Below are 25,940 nucleotides of genomic sequence, written 5' to 3' on the forward strand. Positions count from 1 at the left end.
AAATGAAATCTGTGTCATGGATGACTCAAAAAACATCTTATAAAGAAGGCCAGTGTATAAAAGAGATAAAGCTCAGGCAGCTTGGCTGGGACAGGTATAGGAAGGCAGTTTTGGGGGTGCCCTAGAGTGCATGGTGGGAGTGGCCCTGATTTATTTGGTTATTAGTGCTTGTCTGCATCATTCTCTGCATTTCATATTATAACTAATTTGGTAAATGCTTATCTGGTAAATTACTACAGTCCTGATACAAAGATGGGGCCTTCAAAATGAATAAACAAAACAACAACAACAACAACATGGATAAAGCAGTCTACAGTAAAGATGAAACGACGAGAGTCAATTTCATTACATCAATGGATTTTCCTTTGAAGGAATCTACTGATTCAGGAGGTCATCTGGATTATACTAGCTTGTTAAAGTAGAAAGACTAGAGAATCGCTAAAACGCAACAATGACAGCAAAAATCTAAGGAGTATAGACGATTGATTGAAAAATAAATGAAACGAGTACATAAAGTATTCATTAAATACCCAAAACATCCAGGATAAAGGAGGTTTTCAAGTGATGGCGTCTCAGGACTCCATGAGGATACAGAGTAAACAATTCCTTTACTTTCAGATTTCTGTTACATGAGTCCAAATATTTCGATATGTGATTTTCAGACTACTCAGGTGGTTGGCTTATATTTTTATTGTTTCACTTCGAAATTTGGTATGCGGTTGATTCAGCTCAAAACTAGAGTCAAGAAGGCTGTCTGTGTAACCTTTGTATATTCACATGAAATCCTTGCTTAAATATTTCAGTGACTTCAAGTGTCTTTAAGACGTGAGCACAGAGGCCATCAAATGCCTGGGACAGAATTAATTATCAATCTGTTAGCAAGAAGGTAGAAAAATATGGGAAAATATTTAATATGTAATTAGAGCTTTGAGACAACTAGGTTTGAAATGAATAAAGTGAAGACTGTGAAAATGACTTACCAGTTATTACTACTCCTCAGTGCTATGAATTATACTCTTGGTTGCTATGTTGTGGCATGCTGTTGGCTTGCCATTTTATATTGCCCAGAAGTGACTGGCAGTTGTTATTTCTCTTGGACGAAAATATGAGTTGAATTCAAGAAATCAACATCGGTCCATGGAAAAACTAAATTTTTCTCATTGTAATGATGATAACATGCAAAGTACTATTCATATGACTAAAATCTTAGGTTGCAGGAATGATTTTTAAGTATTTTTTATGCTGTTAATCTATTCAAGTCTAACCTATCATTCATATATGTTCATTTTTTCCCATATTTCTTTTGGTTTTATGAATTCTGCTCCAGACACTTAATTAACCAGATTACTACAAACTAAACACAAGAGAGAAAAACCAGTTTGCCAGCCCCAAAACTTATTTAAGTATTATGTGTTCAGAGCTTAGTATTATATATATAAAGATAAAAGTTATTCTCGACAGAATGAAATTCCAAGATTCAAAGTGGAAAGATGTATATGAGGAGGTGACTGTGAAGATGGATTAACCCGTCACAGACAAGACTGTCTTGAGTTAACATGTAAATGAATTGGAAACAGACGTCAGTATCTTAAAACAACAAGAAATGAGAGAATTTTGAATTTATTTAAAATATAAAAGTAAATGGCTGTGGAAATATTTCTGTTTGGTCCAGAGTTAATGAATTGCACATTTATTTATTATTTCAAAATTCAGACTAGGTGAATGAAATCCTCTATGCTTTTAAATCATAGATTTCTAAGAAAAATCACATTATAATAATCATTGAACAATTTCCTTTTTAGAAACATTCCTTTCCAGCTCTCTGGTGGCTCAATTCTTCTTTAAAAAGCTATAATTTTGCCTATTTTTCTTTCTCATAAACAATGAGGATCTTACCAACAGAAACAAATCTTTCTTTAAAAATCCACATACTTTAACGTCATGGCTTTGTCATGTCAAAATAAAATTGCCACATTCAAAAGCATTACATCAAAAGACATTCTTTTCTAAGACTATTACATTTGTGTTTAAATGTTTTAATTAAAAACTGCATTAATTCAAATTTTTTGATGTTTCTGAAGAAGTTGTCTAAACTTCCCTTACAAATTCCATGTATATCATTTTTTCCTGTAGTATGTTGACTGTTTCTTTCCTCAGGATATGAAAGCTAATAATAACACATGTGACACTATAAAATACTATTTAAATTCTAGCCAATTCTACATATTACCTTGAATTCTTTCCCCAAGACTTCAGTGAAAATAAACATTTGCAGTTTCTACTTGTAAAAGAAGTACTTTATCTTTCTGTTTTGTTTTAAATATTGAACAGCATTAGGGAGAATTGCCAATCTTAAAAAATTCGTCTGATAACCATTTAAGCAAACATATAGTATATAATAACATGGTGAAACAAAATAAAGCTATCACTAAAATTTTACCTTTAAATTTAATTTTAAATGATACTTTAAAATGATGTGAAAGGTAGAATTTCAATATTATTTTTTCAATTTTATTACCTCTCATATATCACAAGCACAGTGACTTTAGTTTAATGATCATATCTATGGGACATGTGATTGGATTTAGAAATATAAAACCTGGTTTACATTGAAATTACTAAGGGAAAACCTTGGTGGTTTTTCTTTTGTTTTTGGATCAGTTTTATTCTTGCTTATATGTGGTATAGTTGGAACAAATGCAAATGACATTTTATAGTTTCATAGAAGAATCAGTTTTCAAATATACCTAAAGTATGGCCTAATTTATTGCAAAGGTAATACCGTGCAATGATCCATTAGGAAATAAACCCAAACGAAGTAATCCTTGTCAATGTACCTGCAGCATATTTATTATTTATAGCGAAGATGTTCACATGTTCAACACTGAGTTGCTTCACTGAATAACTGACTGAACCATGAAAACTCAAATGTAGCATTTCTTTATGGGGAGTTACACAGTCTTTAAAATCTGATGGAGTTCTTGACAGTGTTCCCAGAAATGTGTAAATGTATACATTTAAAAATTATGTATAAAAATATGTAAAAGCATGCATATATAAATTATGCATGCATAATTTAAAATATAATTTTACAGGTTCAGGAATGTAGTTGATTAATAAATTCCAAAATAAGATTTTTTTTTTCCTAATCCCTTGTGGCTAATTCATCATGGAGTAATGTCATACTCCCAATCAGACTGTCTTAGACATCTTTAATAAACTCTCCACTGAAACAGCGTTTTATTGGCATTGTAATTTTTATTTTTCAGCAGCGCCACATGGAATTCTTACTTTTTCAGTGGCAATAATTAACAAGTTGATTATTATTTGTAAAAGGCACCCATTAACCTTTGTTCTACCTTAGAAGCTTTTCTGTTTTGAAACTATTTCTCAGATCATTCCAGAGCTGAAACTTCTATCCCAGATACAAACAAAACTACACTATACATTGGTAACAATAAACAAATCTGCATTTGTGGTTTCTGTGTTTATCCTGAGCAACAGTTTTATACATAATTAATATCATTTATTCTGACAGATTATATGACTACATAAGAACTTAATAATTACTAATTTGGTTCGCTTTAAAAATTCTGCACAGTTAAGAATTATTCAACACAGGCTTTTTGAAAATAACATCAAAATAACACTTCAGAAAATATGTTATTTTTGAAAAATAACATCTGATGCGAATATATATACACACACACAAGTACACAAATATATGCATATATAATCCATTTTATGTGTATACATATATACACATTCATTCATACACATATACATATGTAAACATATATATGTAAAATCTGTGGTGGATGTACGATTTAGAAAATGATGTTAGAAGCATGTAACCCACACTATGCTTTGATGAGCCAGGCATTGTTTTTTATTGTTCACTAAACCTTTTCTTGTTCACACTGAGTATTCAAATATTAGTGACATTTTGTTTCTGAGATAATAACAGCTCAAGCCAATTTATATTAGTCCTGAATCCAGGTGCTAAGCCTGTGAATCTGGGTGTAGTATAGTGTTCAGGAGCCTTGAGGATCTGGGTACCATATCCTGTGTACTCTTGATGATGATCTTGGTTATTCTACACAGTAGAATGCTAGACTCTCCTTGTTCCTTCAGTTACTTATTTTACAAACAGCAATTTTTTTTCTTGTTATCTGGGGCTTGGCTCTTTTTTTCATAAATATTTGATTAATACTGATTGAATGAATATCTGTGCTTATAAGTAAAGTATCTTTAGGAAAAACAACTATCACAAAACCTCAGCGATTTTAATGTCCAGTTTTAAAACCTTTCATGAAACAATCCCATATTAATTAATACCAGGAACAACTCAAGCCATGAAGAAAGAGTGACGTCAGTGTCCTGCTGTCCATGAATCAAAGCACTTTACGTAAAATGATGCAGGGGCTGCGGGTTGTTTATGGGAGAGTCTAGTATGAAAGGTATTGTGAGACTGTGTCAAAAGAACCAAACAGAATTTAGGAGAGAAATTGATGAGCTTGGTGACATGACACAATAGGCCTCTTCTTTTTACTAATGTGTGTTTGGACAGTGGATAACTTAACATTTTAACTTTTTCATTTTTTTTATGAAATATATCTCAGAAATCTCTAGTAATGCTTAATTTTCAGCATGATTTATACATAGAATTAATGAAAAATCTGACGATGACTCATTGGTCCTATTCTAAGAATAAGTTTAAAAGAAAAATAATCTGATTGAAAAACAGGCATTTAGAAACCCAGAGACCTTACACACAAAAGGAAAGCCAAATTTCTGTGGTTGTTACTGTGGTCACCACTATAAACAGATTTCGTAGCAGCAAATCAGAGGTAACCTTAATTATGGAATGAAGGTGGGCATGCTGTCAAATTGTCATTACGGAGCAGAGGGTTAGTTCATTATAGTTTGATGTATTAAGTAGGTGTTCTTCGAATTTCATATTTCTACTTAATATTAAAATTAAAACTTTTGTTCATGGTAAAAAGAACAGCTCTGTAGGCTATCACAGTTTTCTCTCTCTTCATAAAGTATCTAGACTGTTATTACATATCATTTATTCCTTAAGCTCCAAATTGTGGGAGAAAGTATCTGTTTAATCTCCCATAGACAAAATTCTTCATTCTGATATTCCAACCAGAAAATTGATCCATGGCCCAATAATTACTTTTGAACTGTAGTGAAAAGGGTGTACCCAGAAGAATAGCAATACCAATAACAAGAAAAAAAGAAAACACCCCCACACAAATTGAAAAAATTATTCCCCTCAAAACAAAAGTGTAGCTTCATCCATGTCTGCAAAGGACATGGTCTCATTCCTTTTTATGACTGCATAGTATTCCATGGTGTATATGTACGACATTTTCTTTATCCAGTCTATCATTGGTGGGCATTTGGGTTGGTTCCATGTCTTTGCTACTGTAAACAGTGCTTTAATAAACATACATGTACATGTGTCTTTACAGAAGAATGATTTATATTTCTTTGGATATATACTCAGTAATGGGATTGCTGGGTCAAATACTTCTGATTCTAGATCCTTGAGGAATTGTCACATTGACTTTCACAATGGCTGAACTAATTTACATTCCCACCTTAAACCTAGATGCTGGGTCGATAGGTGCAGCAAACCACCATGGCACACGTATACATACGTATGTAACAAACCTGCACGTTCTGCACATGTATCCTGGAACTTAAAAAATAAGAAAAATAGGCCAGGCGCGGGGGCTCACGCCTGTAATCCCAGCACTTTGGGAGGCTGAGGCAGGCAGATCACGAGGTTAGGAGATCAAGACCATCCTTGCTAACACAGTGAAAGCCGGTCTCTACTAAAAATACAAAAATTAGATGGGCGTGGTGGTGGGTGCCTGTAGTCCCAGCTACTTGGGAGGCTGAGGCAGGAGAATGGCGTGAACCTGGGGGGCGGAGCTTGCAGTGAGCCGAGATCACACCACAGTACTCCAGCCTGGGCAACAGAGCAAGACTCCATCTCAAAAAAAAATATATATATACATATATATGTGTATATATGTGTATATATATGTGTGTATATATATGTACTTCTGTGTAACTGTATTGACCACATTTATAAATACAGGGGTAAGTGAAGAAAGACTAAGCAACTGCACACATTCGCCAACACATTGTTATGAATTATGAGACACTCACTCACTGAAATTTGTATGTTCCAAGAGAGAAAGTGGATGCCATTGGTAATTATATCAGGGAGAAAAGAACTGCCCTGCAGGATAGTAGCAGGTGCTTTAAAAAATGAATTATCTTGCCAGTTCCTCCTATTCCCAATATATACAGTATTATTATAGCCTGTATAGCATTTCACTGTTTACATACTTACCTCCTTTTGCTGGAATGTAAGCTGTTTAAAGACAGGGAATATGTTTTATTCTTCTCCAAGTCTTTTTCACGTAGCCTAGTGCATGGCATGTAGTAGATGTTCAATAAATATTTATTCCATAAAAATGTTTTAGATATAAATAACATAAGGAATTTAATTTCTATGTAAATATTTAAACCATGCATATCTGTCATTTAAATGATATTAATGATTTCTTGCAATTGCAGCAAATCTATCATGTTTTAAAATCAGAGCATTATCTTCCGAGTCCTATTTTAGACTTGACTTTTATTTTAAAGGCAGTGAACAAGCAATCCAAACTTATTTTTTTGTGTTAAGCTACCATGGGCGTAAAAAATAATACGACGCTATGATTTTCACTAAACTAGGAAAGGTTATTTTGGAACTACTGGGATTTTAGATATTTGAAGTGGTAATTACTTCCTCCATAAATGTTACCTTCTAGAGTCAAATACTATTTTCCTGTTGCATTTCAACTCTTTCCTTAAGGGAAAATGTCTTTTATTCACAATTTACACATGAAGCATTTCAAACCAGAGCAGTTTCCTCCTTTCACAGTATATTATTCCATGTGGAATAATTTGTCTTAATAACATTGTAAAGTCTACTAAGTATCATAATAATAATGACAGTAACTTACATTTATTCAGTACTTATTCTGTGCCAATCATTTCACGAAGCACTTCTTATATGTGCTCTTTCATTTAATTCCCACAGAAAGTTTTTGATGTGGGTGATTTTATATATCTCTGTATATAAACCTATTATCTATCAATCAATCTATCTGTGTCTATATCAATCTAAATATCTTTATATAATTATTATCTATCCATCCATCTACATCTATCTCTATCATCTCTTTCTCTTTACCAATCAATCAATCTATCTGTCCATCCATCCATCCATCATCATCTGTCGTCTATCATTCATCACATCTTAGAGAAACAATTTTCTAACTGGTAAGCAATGTGGTCAGGACAATAGCGTAGGGAAAGCCATCTCCAGATTTTGCATTCTTGGTTCTTTAAAGCTTTGAGTATCTAACAATGAAATTTAATTAGCACGTTTTGAATAATTCTTGATACATGACTTGTTTCAGTGAAGTACTTGTGTTATCATTTATAAAACAAACAACATGTTTCTAGGGTTGTACTTAATCAAATAAATTAAATATTGTTAAGTCGCTATGGCTAAGATTCCAACAGTATTTCTTCTATATTGAATGAATATCAACTCTTACCTGATGATCATCAACATTTACATGTAAAGACTGTTTGTTATCATTTAGAACTCACCATAGTCTTGGGTTTGGTTCCAGAATTGGCCACTGGGGTGGAAGATGGGAGGTCCGTGGACTCAGTGTTAGAAGGCAAATTTACTTGTGTCTGATTTACTGAAATGGTGTCTGCTCCACTTTCAGATCCTGATTCCAGATCCTGTTAAAAACAAATGCACTGGTATGAAGGATGTGCGAATGTTCCCAAATGCCCTTCTTCCTACCTCCAGCACTTTGTCACTTCTTCCTTCTCTCAATACACACGAATACACTAAAGAGTTGCTGACAACTGACACTGATGTGTCACACATAATGATGCATTATTTTGTAAGAACCATTGTGCTCATCAGAGGGTCTGCAAATACTTGAGAAAGAGGCAACATATTGTTTGGTAATTTAACAGCTTAGTGTGCATTGGAAGGGCCAGGAGTGTGGCTAGGTAGGGCACTGCAGAGAAGTTAGAAGGCAGAAGCCCACAGCCACACCTTCCTTACTGTATGACCTTGAATCACTCACTGACACTCCTCTGGCTATACAGTGCTGCCCAGAGTTCCTCACAGGGATACTGGATTTCAAATACAAAGAGAGTTCTCATTTCTCCTTACCTCAATCTCTTCTATGTTCCTATTCAACCTCTATGGTGACAAGTATTACGGTGGACTGGAATAGTTTAGCTCAAATGTCTATCTAATAAACTGAGGGCAGGAATTATGTTTTGTCATGTGTCATTCAATTCCCTTGTTTGAAAATGGGTATAATGATAGTAGAAACTCATGGAGTTTCATGAGCATAAAGCAAAGTGCTTGTAATTGGCTCCTAATAATTTTCATAAAATGCTAGCTACTCCCATAAATATTGTTATTATTAATATTATTATGTTTTCTTAGCAACTACTACATAGTGTGAGGTCAAGACATGTCTGTTGAGTGCATATAATTACCTGGTAACCTCTGCAAAGGCTATGCATTTAATATATCATATGCTTTCTTTGAGTTATAGGTGGTTTGATTGCACAGAGGAAAGGTGGGAGGGAGAAATTGCAGAGGGGATGGAGCAAAGGCACCTATCACTCTAGGCTTTCAATCTGAGAAAACTGTGAGTTAAATATATCTATGTATCCTCTTTATACGTCTCAACTTTGCCATGGTTCACATAGTCAAATATCATGTCCTGCACCCCAACTCTCTGGTCTTAGCTTTGCCATTCTCTTGCATCTTGGTCCTACCTGCTCTTGGTCATTTCTTTTAATACAGTAAGCTGATGTCTACAGCAGGGACTAGGCCCTATGCTCTTTCTTGTCCCTTGGCCCAGTGTTTCCCTTTGCTGGCCCTTTCTTGTCACTCTGATCTCAGCTTGAATATTACTACCTCAAAGCACCATCCGTTGACATTTTAAACCAAAGAACTTTCTTCTTTTCAACCTCTATAGCATATCATTCTCTATTTTACAATCCTCTTTGCTTGTTAATCTACTACATATTCTATCTATCTATCTATCTATCTTCTATGAATTTACCTATCTACCTATCCATCTATGCATCCATCTCTCTTTATAATTCTTGTCTGTCTTCCTCTTTACAATCTATGTAGAGCAGGGACTTCACCTGTCTTGTTTACTGATGTGTCCACAGGTGTTAGTATAGTGCCTGGCAGATAGAACATGATCATTAAATACAGTTTTATGAAGAAACAACTAGACTGACAAATATTAATACCTTTCCTTTTTTTTTTTTTTTTTTGAGACAGAGTCTCGCTCTGTCGCCCAGGCTGGAGTGCAGTGGCGCGATCTCGGCTCACTGCAAGCTCCGCCTCCCGGGTTCACGCCGTTCTCCTGCCTCAGCCTCCGGAGTAGCTGGGACTACAGGCGCCCGCCACCACACCCGGCTAATATTTTTGTATTTTCAGTAGAGACGAGGCTGCACTATGTTAGCCAGGATGGTCTCGATCTCCTGACCTTGTGATCCGCCCGTCTCGGCCTCCCAAAGTGCTGGGATTACAGGCGTGAGCCACTGCGTCTGGCCACCTTTCCTTTCTTAATTCTCAGAATAGAAGTAATTTTATAATTTCTGCTGTAAAATTATGTGATCAAATGCATTGAAACTAAATTTTCTTCAGTTGGAAGGGTGCAAAAGACATATGCAGCAAAAAATAATGTTACACTCTCTTTAAATGTATGTGCGTGTGTGTGCATGTGTGTGTGTGTGTGTGTGCATGCGTGTAAAAGACATAACTCTGACCAAATATCTGATGCCTGGAGTGATTTTGGATCAGGGCCATGTCTTTTTTTTTTTTTGCATAGAAAAGACAAACAACATTTTACCTTAAGAATATGATTCATTACACTTTCAAATTGGATCAACATCAAGTAGTCTTAAATAGCAGATAATTTATAAACATTGAATGCACAGTCATAAGTAGCAGGTAATTTATAAGTCATTTCTATTTGACCTTCAGGTATATTAGAAATATTTTGCATTAATTTCCTGTTTGTGATTTGATTAGATAAATAATAGAGTGATCTTGCATCTTTCGAACCGTATAATGCTTCCAAGGTGAAATAATGACTTTTTAAAACTCTACCATTTTTTGCATTTTTACCTTTGGCAGACAAGACTGTACAACCATTATCTGCTTCAATGTTCATCAACTCTATGTGGAAGGCACCATCATCACACGAGAGACGGTGGGTGAAGCCAAGGCTTAAGGTAGATAACTTGACCAAAGTCATATCCCAAGGCAGAGCTGGCATTAGAGCTCAGGTCTGTGTGACCCCAGAATTCAACTTTTTAAAGTAACCACCATGATATTCTGCAGGGGCCTCAAACACAACTAAATAAGTAATTTTAATAGGACCCTCAATGTGTAGTTTAGTACAAATCTTTATTATTTTCTCTTCTGTCCTCTGTTCAATTTGGGAAATTACCCAAAAGCTCTCCCAAGATCTTTCACATCCACTCTCTCCTTTAATTTTCCACTGCTACCATAAGCAAATCAAGCACTGAATAAACCCTGGGTATATCATTACAACTGCCAACTCATAATTTCCCTGTGACCCACTCCCCCACCTTGCTTTGTGTAATTAATCCTACAAGACATCTTCCTGCAAGACTCCATCCATCAGTGTTAGCCTATGCCTCCAATTATGCCAGGCAATGGAAATATAGAGCTCTCTGTGGGGTTTATATCATGGCAGGGACTCCAGTGATGTGTGTACTAGAAGTGCTTATACCACTCAACCCACTCAGGGAAGGGTGCATCTTGTGGTCCATTGGTTGTTCTGATCTGGAGATCATAAGAAAAGGTCTCACTGGTGACCCTCAATATGGAGAAGGGAATGGAAGCTGTGGTGATTCCCAGGGAGAATATTCAAAGCCAGACAAAGGGAGAATTGAGTCTAGAATCTTGATATAAGATTTCAGAGGCAGATGTATGAAGAGGAGCCATTGAAGGGTCTGGAAAGCAACCGTTGAAGAATACAAGGAAAAACAGCAGAGCGGCCAGAAGCCAGGAGAGGAGTGAAAGTGAAGGAAGAGAAGCAATTCAATCGCATCTGATGCTGTGGGGAGAGACTGAACAGGCACTACTGGATTTGTCAGATAAAACAAGCAGTGGGGAGAAATGATGGAGCAATAGCCAATGATTAAGAAAGAGGCTGTGTGTGATGGCTCATGCCTGTAATCTTAACACATTGGGGGGCGAAGGTGGGAAAACTGCTTGAGGCCAGGAGCTCTAGACTAGCCTGGGCAACATAGAGAAACCCCATCTCTTCAATAATTAAAAAAAATATATTAGCCAGTCATGGTGATATATGCCTATATTCCCAGCAACCCAGGAGGCTGAGGCAGGAGGATTGCTTGAGCCCAGGAGTTTGAGGCTGCAGTGATTTATTTATTGTGCCAGTGCACTCCAGCCTGAGCAACAAATATTAAGCATGCAAATTAAAAGAACAAGACCTTGGCTGGGCGTAGTGGCTCATGTCTGTAATCCCAGCACTTCTGGAGGCCGAGGTGGGCAGATCATGAGGTCAGGAGATAGAGACTATTCTGGCCAACATGGTGAAACCCCGTCTCTACTAAAAATTCAGAAATTACCTGGGCATGGTGGTGCATGCTTGTAATCACAGCTACTTGGGAGGCTGAGGCAGGAGAATCATTTGAACCCGGGAGGCGGAGGTTGCAGTGAGCCGAGATCGCGCCACTGCACTCCAGCGACAGAGCGAGACTTCATCTCAAAAAACAAACAAACAAACAAAAACAAGACCTTGTCTCTAAAAAATAAAAATAAATTATAAATCAGGAAAGAAATATAAGATGAAGACGAGATTAAAGTTTGGCTTAAAAATGAAGGGATGAACTAGGGCAATATCTGAAAGAGGGTCAAGAGAAAAAAAGAACAATTAACTCTTCCCCATCCACATCTCTTCTCCTACCCACTAACAGCAGAGTCAAACTAAGGAAGGATTTATTGAATAGGTAGGTGGTGGAGAAAATACAGAATGCTGTGGTGAGAGACTGCTTTGGCACTGCTGGATTTGTCAGATGAAAGAAGGGGTGGGGAGAAATGATGGAGCAATAGCCAACAATTAAATCAAGAAAGAGGTTGAGTGTGATGGCTCATTTCTGTAATCCCAACACATTGGGAGGCCGAGGTGGAAAGATTGCTTGAGGCCAGGAGCCCTAGAACATACAGCTGGGCAACATAGAGAAACCCCATCTCTACAAACAACAACAACAACAACAACAAACAAACAAAAAAACCCCACAGCCAGCCATGGTGATGCATGCCTGTAGTCCCAACTATACTTGCTATAGAGAAAAAGGGTGAAGACTAGTCAGAACAGAGCAATGGAATTTGAACCTAAGTGAGAGTCTGAATAATTGGTAGAGCAAAGCAGGTGGGAAGGAATGGGGATGAGGGTGGAGACAGATCAGTATTAGATGACAGGAGCAACACATCTTTTATTGGTGTTGGAGGAGAGAAAGAGGCAAAGAGGCACCTATAGCTGTTTGCAGGTGTGATGCTGGGACATCTTTCAATGGTCTCATTTTTCTATGAGAAGAGGAAGGCAAGGGTGTTAAGAGGTAAGAATGCTAAGAGATAAGTGCAAGTAAGATTGTTGAATGGCTACCTTGAAATATGGGAGAAGATCCAGGGAGACCAAAAGATACTGCAGAACAGCAGGGGAGGCCCAATCGAAGGTGGTAGAGTGGTTCTGGCCTGTATGTGTCTGAACTTCCCTATGTATCAATGAAATATCCCAAGAGACTGTCAGCATTCCCTTAATTAAGCATTGACTACAAAACTATTCCTAATTCAAACTTCAAAACATGTCATTATTAGGAAGAAAACGCCCTGACTGTCTGACAACCAGGGAATTCTGGTTCTGGAAATTGTACGTACCTCATTGTAAATAAAATATTGGCATGTTGGGAAGGCTTCTAATATAGCAGAATGAGCATAGGTTTTGGAGTCTGACAGATGTGCAAATCTCACCTGCTGGGTGACCTTTGGTAAATAACTCACCGTTCCCCATCAGTGTGAACACAGGTAAATTACTCATCCTCTCTCTCTGAAGCTCAGATTTCTCATGGTAGGACTGTCAAGAGGTTAAATGAAGTAACTTACATAAAGGTTAGCACTCACTAAATACTTAGTCTTCATCTCATCCCCTGTCCCCATTCATCCTACAAGATTGGCTATCTCAGTAAACACCAAGAGACTGGCACACTGTGAGTGCCTGGATAAAATCAGCCTTGCAAAGGAGAAAACCACCAGATCCTGGGCTCTGTTGATTCATCAGGCCATAGCCAATTTATAAGGCTTTATCTATGCAGCCTCCTTTAAACCTTTATCTCTACCTGTGCTTTAATTTTTTTTTTATGTTAAAGACATCTTTAAAGACTATATTATTCTTGATAGTTTTTATTATATGCAGAACTTATTCTGGCATTTTCTCATAAATATTCTCAAACTGGGGTAGAGTTGGGGGGCAGTGAGTGTTTCACTGTGTGTCTTGTTCTTCCTGCTAATCTATAAATTCACAGTGAAGTATGAGGGTGGGGCAGAGGCAGTGTGTCCTCTGTATCTGGGTCAGTGCTCCTTGGTAGATGGTCAAGGTCCTAATCCTGCCATTATAATCCTCTTATTCCACCACACAATTATCAAAAGGAGTGGAAACTTCTGTGGGAAAAAATTTGATGGTGAAAGAATGTTAAAATTAGCTTTAAATTCCAAGGAACATAAATAAAGAACAAGAGGTGACCCAGAAAAACATAAAGATCAAAAAGCAGTTTCCAGGGTGTTGGGATATGTCTTATTCATCTCTAGCTCAAGGCCTGGTGTGAGTGAGTCTAGTACAAGGGGGAGGAAGGAGAATTAACCATGTACTCTGTGCTTGATCCGTGCAATACCTCTTACATACATTTTTTTCATTTATGCCTCCCAAAGAGCCATTAGTTAGGAAATAATATCTCCGTTTTTCACATGAACCCGCAGTTGAGAAATTAAATAACTTTATGTTCCCAGAAAGTCAGGTATAATGCTGGCATTTGAACTCAGACCTTCACACTCCAAAGTTCATAATGTTTCCACTGTATTATATTTGCCTATTCTGAATATATCTCTATTTACAGACCTAACAATTGTGATATTCCATGAGACAATGTGGGCAATATAAAATCCAGTTGACAATTTAAATGGAGGCAGAAGAATATGTATCAAATCATTTAATAGACAACAGTTATATTTCAGTAGATGCTTAAATTTATATATATGTTTTTCTACTGCTTTGATTTCAGGTAAATACAAGTTTCTTGATTTAATATGTTTATTATTGAATAACACAAGTAATACATGAGTTGAACAGTGATTCATAGCTTAATTATAAGTAAACTCAACCATCACATTTCCTAGATCTGTACAAACTAAGTCATTTAATATGATGCTGATAGTAAATATGTAAAGCGTATAGTCGATCCTAGAATCTGTCTTCCAGATTTTGAGTGCTGGACTCTCAGAGGAGTGTCTGTATTATGTAAAATTGATGCATAATAAAATGAAATTCTCAGCTCTGTCTCTTTCACTGTATCTCACTAAGTGAATTTTAGAGTTTTCTCAAGTTAATCTCATCTAAATTCTTTCTTGTAGTGTGTTGGGCTAGTTCAACTAGCATCCATCCATCCATCCATCCATCCATCCAGTTATTCATGTAGCAAATCTATAATAGGAATCTTCTACTTGCAATACAAATTTGTGGGACAGTGACAGACATAGTACTTGCTAACAGAGTCTCTCTCATATCAGAGAAGACTGGCAATTAAGGAAGGTTCAATCACTACAAAGCATAATTTCCCAAGGTGACTTTCCTTCCTGTTTAATGAAAAACATGTTCTTTGGTATCACCCATTTCTCTGTGGCCTCTTTGCATAGAAGTATGCCTAGAATGTATGCATGATGCATAGAAGTATTTTGGTTATCTTTATTGTACTGTATTGGAGTCATATGTTGTTAGATGCCATTAACAAGGATGTTTCCTTTGCAAGAGGGACTGTATAAAGTACAGAGATACGACTCTTATGGGAAAATAAGTAGAAAGTGGAAATCTCACAGGAACGTGCCGCCGCAGGTTCATTGGTGTGCCCGACGGAGAGGAGCTGGTGCTGAGGGCATTCTCTATGTCCTGATCAAGCTGGTCCAGTTTCATAATCAGCAGCACCATGGAGTCCAGCCGCGCCCTATCTCGATCTTCTCTTATTTCCTGAGGAACAGAACATGTTGTTACTGAATCTGAGAGGCCATTTCTTAATAAGAATAAAAAGTTCCCTGTTCTTCAATGCGACAAAAGGGACGCTGCGTAATAGGCGGTCTTTAATTAGAAGAGAAGTTCCATTCTGTGTCATCAATGGGCTCTTCATTGGGAAGATACTGACCTAGTGCCAAGAAAGCATTTTAGATGAATATTAAATATATATCTTATAAAGCAAAGTGCAATGAACAAAGACGTATAACAACAATGAGTAATGGCATGTATTTACTATTTTCCCACTACTTATTTTTGGGAAAAGTTACATATTTTTCTTCTTTTTTGAGAGTACAACTTGATTATTTAAAAGGTACTAATAATTGTTTGTGGCTGGACATTTAGGGATGCATATGAGATAACATTTTTGGAAGACTCTTTTGCAGTATAGTAAAAACACTGGAAAAGAATTAAGCGAGGCAAGTTTTCTGTTTGCAGGGGAACAGTTTTCCTAGCATGGGGCTTAAGTAGCATGGCTACTTAAAGCTATATCCTAACTAAAATTTCTTCTTTTGAATTTCTTTTCTTTCACACACTTTTATAAAACAGCTCCCACAAAAATTTGTATTTTTGTAAATGACTATGGTTGCTTACTCTCAATTCTCTATACTACAGACATATATTGATAGAAATATTTTTGCTTATAGGAGTAAAGCTTCCCATTGAGCCTATGGAGTTACTTGGGCATGACTCTACAATTCTGGTGTGTTTAAGTCAAGCCAATTAGTTCTAGGAATCTTCCAGATTCCCTGTGTTGTGCAAGGTATTAGGATGGGTTAGGGTATTGGCTAAAAAAAAAAAAAAAATACCATAGAAAGCACAGTTAGGTTCTTCAAAAGGAACATCTACAGAGAAATGTCATGCACTCAGGGTCGGCTCTTTTGAGGCAAGTCATCATTTGTGACTTACGTTGCCATCCTCTCCATCTGTCTGATTATATTGATCTGGGTGAATCAGCTTTAAAAGGACCACCAGTGGCTGATCTCAGTGGGAAAATACATCTTGACAGAAGCCTGAGGGCTCTCAATACAATGGTGGCAGATTGAGGATTCACTTTGGTGATGGTTCCTTGTGAGATGAATCCGATGACTGCCTGAATCACAACCTCCTTTTTTTTTTTTTTAATTTGCTGTTTATTTTAATCCTTCTAAATTCCCCCTAGCCACCATTAAAAGGCACCCCCAAAGGACAGGGTCTAGGATAATTTTGTGGGTTAATCTAATTGTATCGAACTTTCTATATCTTAAACAGCAAGAGCAGACTGTTAATATTACAGAGGCATTACCTTGGACATGTCAGATAATTGGTTTATCAGATTAAATTGGTCAGACAATCAATTAATTAAGCTAACATTGGATATGTTACTTGAGTAAACTGAACTTGTGCATGGTTTAACAGATTAATGCAAATTGAAACAGCTAGCCCTGTTTTCACAAAGACAGATTAATTTTAAGAATACGTTAAGAATTTTTTGAGGCATGCTAATTCTTTCAGAATACCATGCTGCTGTTATTATTTCAGTCTCCTCCTATTGTCCCTGCTGTCTAAAACACTTAATAAGGCTGTGACAGAAAATTACATTTTTTTGTCATCATAAACTATTCTTGTAAAGGGGTCCATGATATTTGCGAACAAACAGACCTGATCCTTTCCATGTATCCTATCCCTTGCAGCTACAGAACTTTGTTACATTCAAAGAAGTGTTATTGATAGTATGATCGTGCTTATAACTTCTTTAGGTTAATTCCCTTCTAAATATTCCAGATAATGGAAAAATCTGATTAAATAGTAATTAAATCCCCGAAATCACTCCTCCCATGGGCTTCATTATATACTTTCTTTTAAACCAAAGTTGTGTTTGGCAAGATGATGATCTTTGCAACTCTATTTCCACATATGATTTTGTGTGATCGTCTTTCCTTTCTCAGTTATAATGTCCTCAAGGACAAAGATTCGATTTTTCTACCTGGCAGACATAAGTCAAGTTATACTCATGCAATTCATTTTCAGGAATAATAATAATGAAATCAATCGGAGCCACTGAAATAACACCCCCCAAAGCCTTAGAAAATATTTCTTGATATTTTCCAGCTACTAGGTTAATGTTGGATATAGCAGTATATCCTGCAGCTATCCTAGACAGATCAGCAGTAGTCTCAGAAACAATTTGTCTTTGAATTAACTGGATGCTGACATTGTGCTTTAAAAACATTTTCAAATCCATGGGATGAAGATCAAATTATTTTAAATGATCTGCCAAAAGGATTGAAACCAAACATTCTTACTCTGTGATACTCCTTTAGAGAAATAAGCCTATTTTGATTCCTTTTTCTTCTTGGATACATCCTTATTCACCATCCATTACATTTAGCCTGAAGGGTCAAGTACACAGACCAGTATCATATGTTACACATTCAAAAAAAAAACTTCACAAAATAGAATGACTGCAAACCTGATGCTTTGGATAAACACTATTGCTCTCATTTTCAAAGCCCCAGTATTAATATTTCACAAAGTTTTAACCTTTCATATGTTGATGGCTACACTCCAGCAAATGTTTTCATGCTTGAAAACAGAGCAGCGTATTTGCAGATTTTGTCTAAGTGGACATCTACGGTGGACTTAAAAAACTCCCTGTCACTATAGTCCAGGAAGAGAAACTTCTTAACAAGTGAAGCTGCCTACTAATGAAATTAGTATTTCAGTAACCTCTGTAAATCAAGACCAAGATGCTAAATTCTCTTCCCTCTATCTTTCCTTCCTTCTTCCCTTCAGTCACTCGTCCAAGGGACTGAATATTTATCAGCAAGAAAGACAGATAAAATCTCTGTTTTCCTGAATATTATAGTCAACCATAGGAAGACAATGAAAATCAACAGAGTCTTACGTAAGACAGTTTCAAATGGGAACAAATGTAAGAAGAAAATAAGTAGGGTAATGAGATACACAGTAACCGCAAGGTTGTAGCCTGGTCACAGAAGAGCTCTTTGCAGAAGTGAGAGTTAAACCATGATGAGAGAGAGGGAGAGGATGAGATGGAGGAGATGATAGAGATAGAGAGGCGGAGATAAAGACAGAAAAGAGAAAGAATAAGAAGGAGGAGGAGGAAAAGAAAGAGGAGGAGAAGTGGGGGAGGAAGGGAGGAGTGATTACAAGGAAGTCAAAAAGGATGAGGAAAACTGGGAAAACAGTGTTCAAGCAGAGCAAAGAGTAACACAGTGATGTTAAGGAGGAAATGGGTTTGGTTAATAAGAGAAACAGAAAAACTAATAGGAAAGTTGACGGAGGGGAAGTGAGAGGGAGAGGGAATGAGTGCTAGTGCAAAATGAGGCTGGATTTAAATAGGAGACACCATTTTTTGTTTTAAAGGTCACTATAAAGTGGTAAGTTTCATTCTTTGTGTAATGGAGACCACTGTCAAGATATAAGCAAATGAGTGATTTAGTACATTTTATAAACTTTTAGATTTCTTTCTTTCTCCTTTCCTTCCATTTTTCCTTTTTGAAACAAGGTCTCACTCTGTTGCCCAGGCTATACTACAGTGTAGTGGCATGATCTTGGCTCACTACAGCCTGGATCTCTCAGGATCCAAGTGATCCTTCTATCTCAGCCTCCCAAGTAGCTGGTACTATAGGCACGTGCCACCAGATCTGGCTTTTTTTTTTTTTTTTTTTTTGTATTTTTTGTAGAGACAGGATTTCGCCATGTTGCCCAGGCTGGTCTCAAACTCCTGGACTCAAGAGATACTCTTGTCTCAGCTTCCCAAAGTGCTGGGATTACAGGTGTGAGCCACTGCATCCAGCCTAGGTTTCTTAATACATAGTCAATCAAAATTTTTGAAACCTTACAATACTTTCCATCCAGCAATGCCCCATGACTAATGCATGCTCTTTATCCTAAGGTTATTTTTTCTAGTTTTGGTCTTGTTATGCTGAAGTCTAAATTGAACACATATTCAATGACTGTAAAGAAATAACAGGTTATTTTATTACAAGACGCTATACGTTTTAAGATTAAAGTGGAATAGGAAAAGGCACTGTTTGGGGAGCATATTTCTTAGGAGCAGGAAATGGGTGGGCTATGGTATGTTGGTAAATGTTTAGCAACTGAATCTCCAAATAAAATGAAAGTCCTTATTTGTGAATTTCCGTGGGATAAATACTCCCCTGACCCATTTCAAGCTGCCAACAAGATGTTACTGACTGCAAGGCTGGAAGAAATGTACACAATTGGCCCGTTTGAGCTGGTGTGAACCAGGGTCAACTGGCATTTGGTGACTCCAAAACACACTGGGATAGGGGTCAGAAGGATGCAGAATTCTTCTTAGAATTTGACTTGAATAGAAACATTGATAGTTACAAATATAGTTATAATTATGGTTTAGTCAACATAACAACATATTAAAATAATGCATTTTATTTTTTTAAATACATTTATTTTCCTTAATATTGGAAGGAATTTCCTGGGCAACAGGGATTAACATTACTAAGGAATTACCTGAGCAACAAGGAATTTACCTTGTTGCCCAGGTAAATTTTAGTATGAATTGTAGATTTAAATTTTGTCTACTTCTGGGACAGGCATGGTGGCTCACGCCTGTAATCCTAGCATTTTGGGAAGCAGAGGAGGGTGGATCACTTGAGGTAAGGAATTGGAAACCAGCCTGGCCAACATGGTGAAACCCCATCTCTGCTAAAAAAAGAAAGAAAAAAAAATATATTTTTATATATATAGATAGATAGATAGACGGGCATGGTGGTGGGCACCTGTAATCCTAGCTACTTGGGAGGCCTGAGGCAGGAGAATCACTTGAACCTGGGAGGTGGAGGCTGCAGTGAGCCGAGATTGCGCCATTGTACTCCAGCCTGGGTAACGAGAGTGAAACTCCATCTCAAATTAATTAATTAATTAATTTTGTGTACTTCTGGAAGATTTTTTTTCAGTAGTGGCTCCTTTAGCTCTCTTCCTTGCTCTATTTATTATTTAGGTTTGTAAACTTCTTTAAAATTTACTATAATTAACATCTTTTTTATTTCAACTTTTATCTTAGACTCAGAACTGAATGTGCAGGCTTGTTACATGGGTATATAGTGTGATGCTGAAGTCTGGGGTATGATTGATCCTGTCATCCAGCTAGTGAGCATAATGCACAATAGGTGGTTTTTCAACCCTTGCCTCCCTCCCTCCTTCTCCCCTCTGTGGTTCCCGGTGTCTGTTGTTCCCATCTTTATGTCTATGAGTGCCCAACAGTTAACATATTTTTATGTTCACATTTATACTTAAGTCAAAACACGATTCTTTAAGTTACTGATATGTCATTTGGATACTTCACTCAACAACAAATAATTCGGAAATATAAAAGTTCAAGGTTCCAGTGCCTTGATTTTGCAGATGAGAAAATTGAACTCCAGGGAGTTTTAAAAATCCTTTGGTAAAGTCAAGACTAGAGCCTGGCTCTTCCCACTCCCCTTCCTGTTAGCTTTCTAGTTCTACATGTTGGTTTCCCTCCATGTTAAACATTTTAAATTTTATGCCCACTTGGGTATCATGAATTCTCTCCTCAACTTCTGCATCCTGGTTTTTCTTCCTGTCAATATACAGAAACTGTGTTTTTGAAGAACGTCAATTACTACAACTTAATTGCAAGAAACCTGTGAAGTCGTCTTGCCCTGTTGTTTTCTTTTCTCTTTTCTTTTCTTTCTTTTCTCTTTTCTTTTCTTTCTTTTCCCTTTTCTTTTCTTTTCCCCTCCCTCCCTCCCTCCCTCCCTCCCTCCCTCCCTCCCTCCCTTCCTTCCTTCCTTCCTTCCTTCCTTCCTTCCTTCCTTCCTTCCTTCCTTCCTTCCTTCCTTCCTTCCTTCCTCTCTCTCTCCCTCTCTCTCTCTTTCTTTCTTTCTTTTTTGTTCTTTTTTTTTTTTTTTGGAGATGGAGTCCAGCTCTGTCTCCCAGGCTGGACAGCAGTGGCACAATCTTGGCTCACTGCAACCTCTGCCTCCCAGGTTCAAGCGATTCTCCTGCCTCAGCCTCCCGAGTAGCTGGGATTACAGGCTCCTGCCACCATCCCCAGCTAATTTTTGTATTTCTTTTTTTCAGTAGAGATGGGGTTTCACTGTGTTGGCCAGGCTGGTCTCGAACTTCTGACCTCATGATCTGCCCGCCTCAGCCTCCTGAAGTGCTGGGATTACAAGCGTGAGCCACCGTGCCTGGCCTTGCCTAGTTCTTTAAACTTTTATTTAGCAATCATTTAAGGTATGTTTATTGACTGCTATGTACTGTACACTGTTTTGGAGGAAGCAACCTATTTCATATTTGTGCAGCTATAAATTTTAAAAAAGGTTATAGTGTCAAATTCTGCCTTCCTCTAACTTCTCAGTTTCTTCCATAAGAACTAGACAGAAATAGCAGTGTCTATATTCCATGAAACAGTCTTTCAGATATTTGAAGAATGATGTGGTGCCCATGTTCTTTCATTTTTGGGTGAATCATCCTCAATTCCTTTAATTATTTCTCATATGACATGTTTTCAAATCCTCGTTAATTATGTTTACTCTTCTCTGTATATGACATAATTCTGTCAATGACTCAATTAACTGTTGGTGCACAGAATTAAATATATTACTCTATGTGTTCTCTGACCAGGGCAGACTAGGCAAGTGCTTCTCCGTGTTCTATATACCCTCTTTAAAGCAGCCTAAGAATTAAGTGCCTGTTTAGAACATGAACAGGCTATTCTTAGTGGAATAGCCACAATCTGCTTTTTTAATGAGGAAAAAGTATTTAGTTGACTGTGAGCTGAACTTGAGTCAAAGCTGTGATGTATGTCTCTTTTTCCCGTTATGCGTCTGTGTAGTGCTAAGAACAGAAACGTCCTGTTGCCTTGGGGACGGCAACCAGCTGCTGTCAAAGTTTACATAATATATATAGCTGCTGTGGAAGAAATTTCCAATTGTATCTCTTTCAGACATAGGTCAGTAGATACGAGGCAAATTAGGAGAGAAATTTCAACTCAATTTGATTTACTGTCAGAAACCTAAGATGTCCAAGCCCATGGTGGTAACCTGGAAATCTGAAAGAAGCTCCTAATTTACTTGGAAGAGCTATTTAGTTCCCGGGCAGTGAAGTCTCTTTGATTGCCATGGTATCTGGGGAAGATGAATAGGATTTCTAGAGAACCATTCTTTCCTAAAAGTGTCAGATTCTGTGAGGCTTAAACAACAGGAGTCTCCTCTCTGCTTCTTTCCTTCCATCTGGGACAGATAATCCCAACACCCCTCTTTCTACAAATGCTCTTAATTGAACAGCACAAACACAGCATGCACACAACATGGTTGGGGAGGAGGTGCAAATTACCGGACATTTTGCAGACTGGAGAAACACAAAGTCCAGAAAAGAGTGTGCCTCTTCTAGAGAGACATAGGCTCTGTTTTCCGAATGCCAGCATTTGGAAGAGAACCAAAAAAGTTCAGTAGAATACCCAGATGCTTGCAAATAGTGGATGATTGGTTCGGCAAATAGAGCACTGCTTGAACGCTTTTCTTGTCAATGAATGGTGGCATCACATAATCATTATAAATTAAATGCTAAACCAGGAATAGAACTGAAACCTCCTGATTCAAGGTTCTGGCCCCTATGGTGTCTTCAATTCCATATGTGTCTTATTGATTATTCTGGGCTGGTAATACTCCTTGCTCACCCGTGAAAGAAAGGCACCTTTTAGCAAAAGACTTGGCTCAGTTTCATCCTGAAGTATTTGATCTCTGGCCAGCTGGACTAGTGTAAAAATCTCATATTAGTGTTATATGTTTCATTTGACAATAAATTTCTAATTCGAGACTTTCCTTTCTTAAAATAATATCCTGTTTAAGAAACCAGAAAGTTATTAAGTCTCTTTTTTTAGAGCAGTGAAGATTTTCATGCAAATTGACACTAAGAAGCTAAAGATAATGTAATTATCCAAAGTCAGAATTTCTAGGCAAGTTAAATCAGTCAGTCTTAATTTTTATTCCACTGTGTTTTAATTTGAAACTTACGTAGACTAGCAGGAAAGAAAATAAACCAACAATTATTTCCTGTTTGCTAGATATATTGCATTCAACTCCAAGTTCTAGGCATATTATCTTTTATTAATAATGTGTGCCACTCTGATTATAATATTAGGTCATGAAGATGGATAGATAATATTGTTATTTAAAGTTGCAACAAGCAATCTTTTAACTGACATGTAATCATTAATTAGTGATCATGGCTTTATATTATCTGTTTATATTTACCCCCTATTAATCTGCTTCCACTTAATAAGATGTGGTAAAGAAAATTGGTTTCTCTTTTGCTCCATTTTTAAACTCCAACTAGGCTTCAAACGGAGCACTGATTAGCCAGAACTTTCGTAAGCTGCCTACACAGTTTCCTAAATACTTTCAAAGAATAGTGATATAGCTCGTCCTGAGAAGTGTTCAGAAGTGGTAGGTGTGAACCAGGGGGAGAACCTATTCCAGAGAAATCTGAGCATGGCTTCCTCCATGCACTTCAAAGGCCCACTTTGGGGACTGGGATATAATTTCTGCCTAAATCATTTGGTAAGCATGCTGGAACCAGTCTTCATTTTAGGTGCTAAAATTAAAGATTGTCATTCCGGTCTCTAAATACATTACAGAATATAGGATCAGTCTTGCTGAGCTGATATGTATTCCATACTATCCTGCTTATGTGATATCTGCCAATTCCTGTGACTATTTTTTATTTTTATTTTTTACAATACTCAGTAACTCTTTGCTTTGGCTCAGGTTTTAAAGCAGACAAGACTTTTCTTGGTTTGAAAACATAAGAAAAATATCTGTTTAACACTGAAATTCCATAAATTGTTTTTAGGAATATTATGATGATCCTTCCTTTGCCATGAACAACAAAGAAAGACATAAGTAAGCATGTATTCCCTTTTCATTAAAATGTACCCCTTATTTTTTTTTAAAGTTTTGTGTTGACCTGAATTCTGTCTACTTCTCTACCGCACTGTTGTAACTCTCTGATTCAGCCCAGTGGTCCCCAAATGTCAATCATTCTGAGTCCAACAACTATATTTTCCTTAAAATTTGTAGTTATTTTTTTACCACTGTATCTTCCTTATTATTTTATAGCTGTATTTTAAATATTATATATACATGCTATATAATATATAAATAATGTGATCTATTTCTAACACATATTAAACTACACAATTATCAAAATAAAGATTCTTTATGCTATCTGATGTAATCTCAATTAAGCCATACTATGTTTTAGGAAATGCTTTACTACAAGTAGAGAGCTTCTTTTGCTTTCTCAAATACATATAATCTTCTCCCTCATTTGCAATTTGAATTTGCAGACTTAGCAAATAAAACTATAGGATGTCTAGTTACATTTGAATTTCAGATAAAAAATAATAATATTTTAGTATAAATATTTCCAAATATTGTATAAGACATTATTGCATTGAACATACTGCAGCTCAACATTTTTATCTGAAATTCAAATGTAACTGGGTATTTTATGTTTTATCTGGCAACTGTAGTTTTCATTCACATAATCTTCTTTTGGCTTAACACACTTCTTGCTGGGTATATCCGAGGAAACCCTTGACTTCAAGGGCAATATCACTCCAATGGAGAGGTCTCTCATAAGCTTGTTTCTTTGAATGAATAAATAGTATTTGTCTCCTTATGTTTAATTTTACAGCTTCAGTGAGTGGGGATTGCCTCTTCCCAGTATCTTATTTGATGTTATAATCCTGGGCAAATCTAAGAGTTGCCATTTTGGTTTTACTGTTTGTGTTTTTTTTGTTGTTGTTTGTTTGTTTTGTTTTGTTTTGTTTTTTTGAGATGGAGTCTCGCTCTGTCCCCCAGGCTGGAGTGCAGTGGTGCAATCTCAGCTCACTGCAAGCTCCGCCTCCCGGGTTCAAGCCATTCTCCTGCCTCAGCCTCCAGAGTAGGTGGGACTACAGGTGTAAAGCATCACTGGTAATTAAAACAATGCTCATTAATTATGAATGATAATTATTTTTTTTTCATAAAAAAGAAATCATGACCACACTCAAATTTGACAATATTTTGGAAATAGAATTTTTTTTCCCCTTTGGAGAGTAGCTTGGGAGTCTCTATTGAAATTAAAGTAGAACATATTCTTCAACCTGGTAATTTAATTTTAGATACCTATCTTAGAAAATTACTTGCACATATGCAAAGAAAGTATAATCGATACTCTCTTTGTTGTAGCATTTTTTGCTAGTAGCCAAAAAACAGGAAATAACCTACTATCAATAGAAAACTTTAACTTAATGAGTTATGGCACCATTATTTCTTGGATCACAATGCAATAGTTGCATACGATGATGCAGATTCACATGCACTGACAGGGCCATGAGTAACCTACCTAATGCTTCAATGCAAGTTGGAAAAATGCTCCTTGGCGCGGTGGCTCACGCCTGTAATCCTAGCA

General features: G+C 36.8%; 1 protein-coding gene across 3 annotated transcripts in view; it reads right to left on the reverse strand.

Annotated features, from left to right (window-relative positions):
• DLC1 (DLC1 Rho GTPase activating protein) overlaps positions 1–25,940 on the reverse strand; it is a 523,910-nt gene that overhangs the window by 301,118 nt on the left and 196,852 nt on the right. For all 3 annotated transcript variants that reach the window (XM_025393619.1, XM_025393613.1, XM_025393612.1), the window contains exons 3-4: positions 15,279–15,428; positions 7,693–7,833 (exon numbers count right to left, since the gene is read on the reverse strand). Coding sequence is in view for 2 of the 3 variants with exons in the window: in XM_025393613.1 (XP_025249398.1) it covers positions 7,693–7,833; positions 15,279–15,428 (291 nt within the window). In the remaining variant the exon portion in view is untranslated. The remainder of the gene's footprint in view (positions 1–7,692; positions 7,834–15,278; positions 15,429–25,940) is intronic.

This window comes from Theropithecus gelada, chromosome 8 (assembly GCF_003255815.1).
Source record: "Theropithecus gelada isolate Dixy chromosome 8, Tgel_1.0, whole genome shotgun sequence".
Taxonomy (NCBI): domain Eukaryota; kingdom Metazoa; phylum Chordata; class Mammalia; order Primates; family Cercopithecidae; genus Theropithecus; species Theropithecus gelada.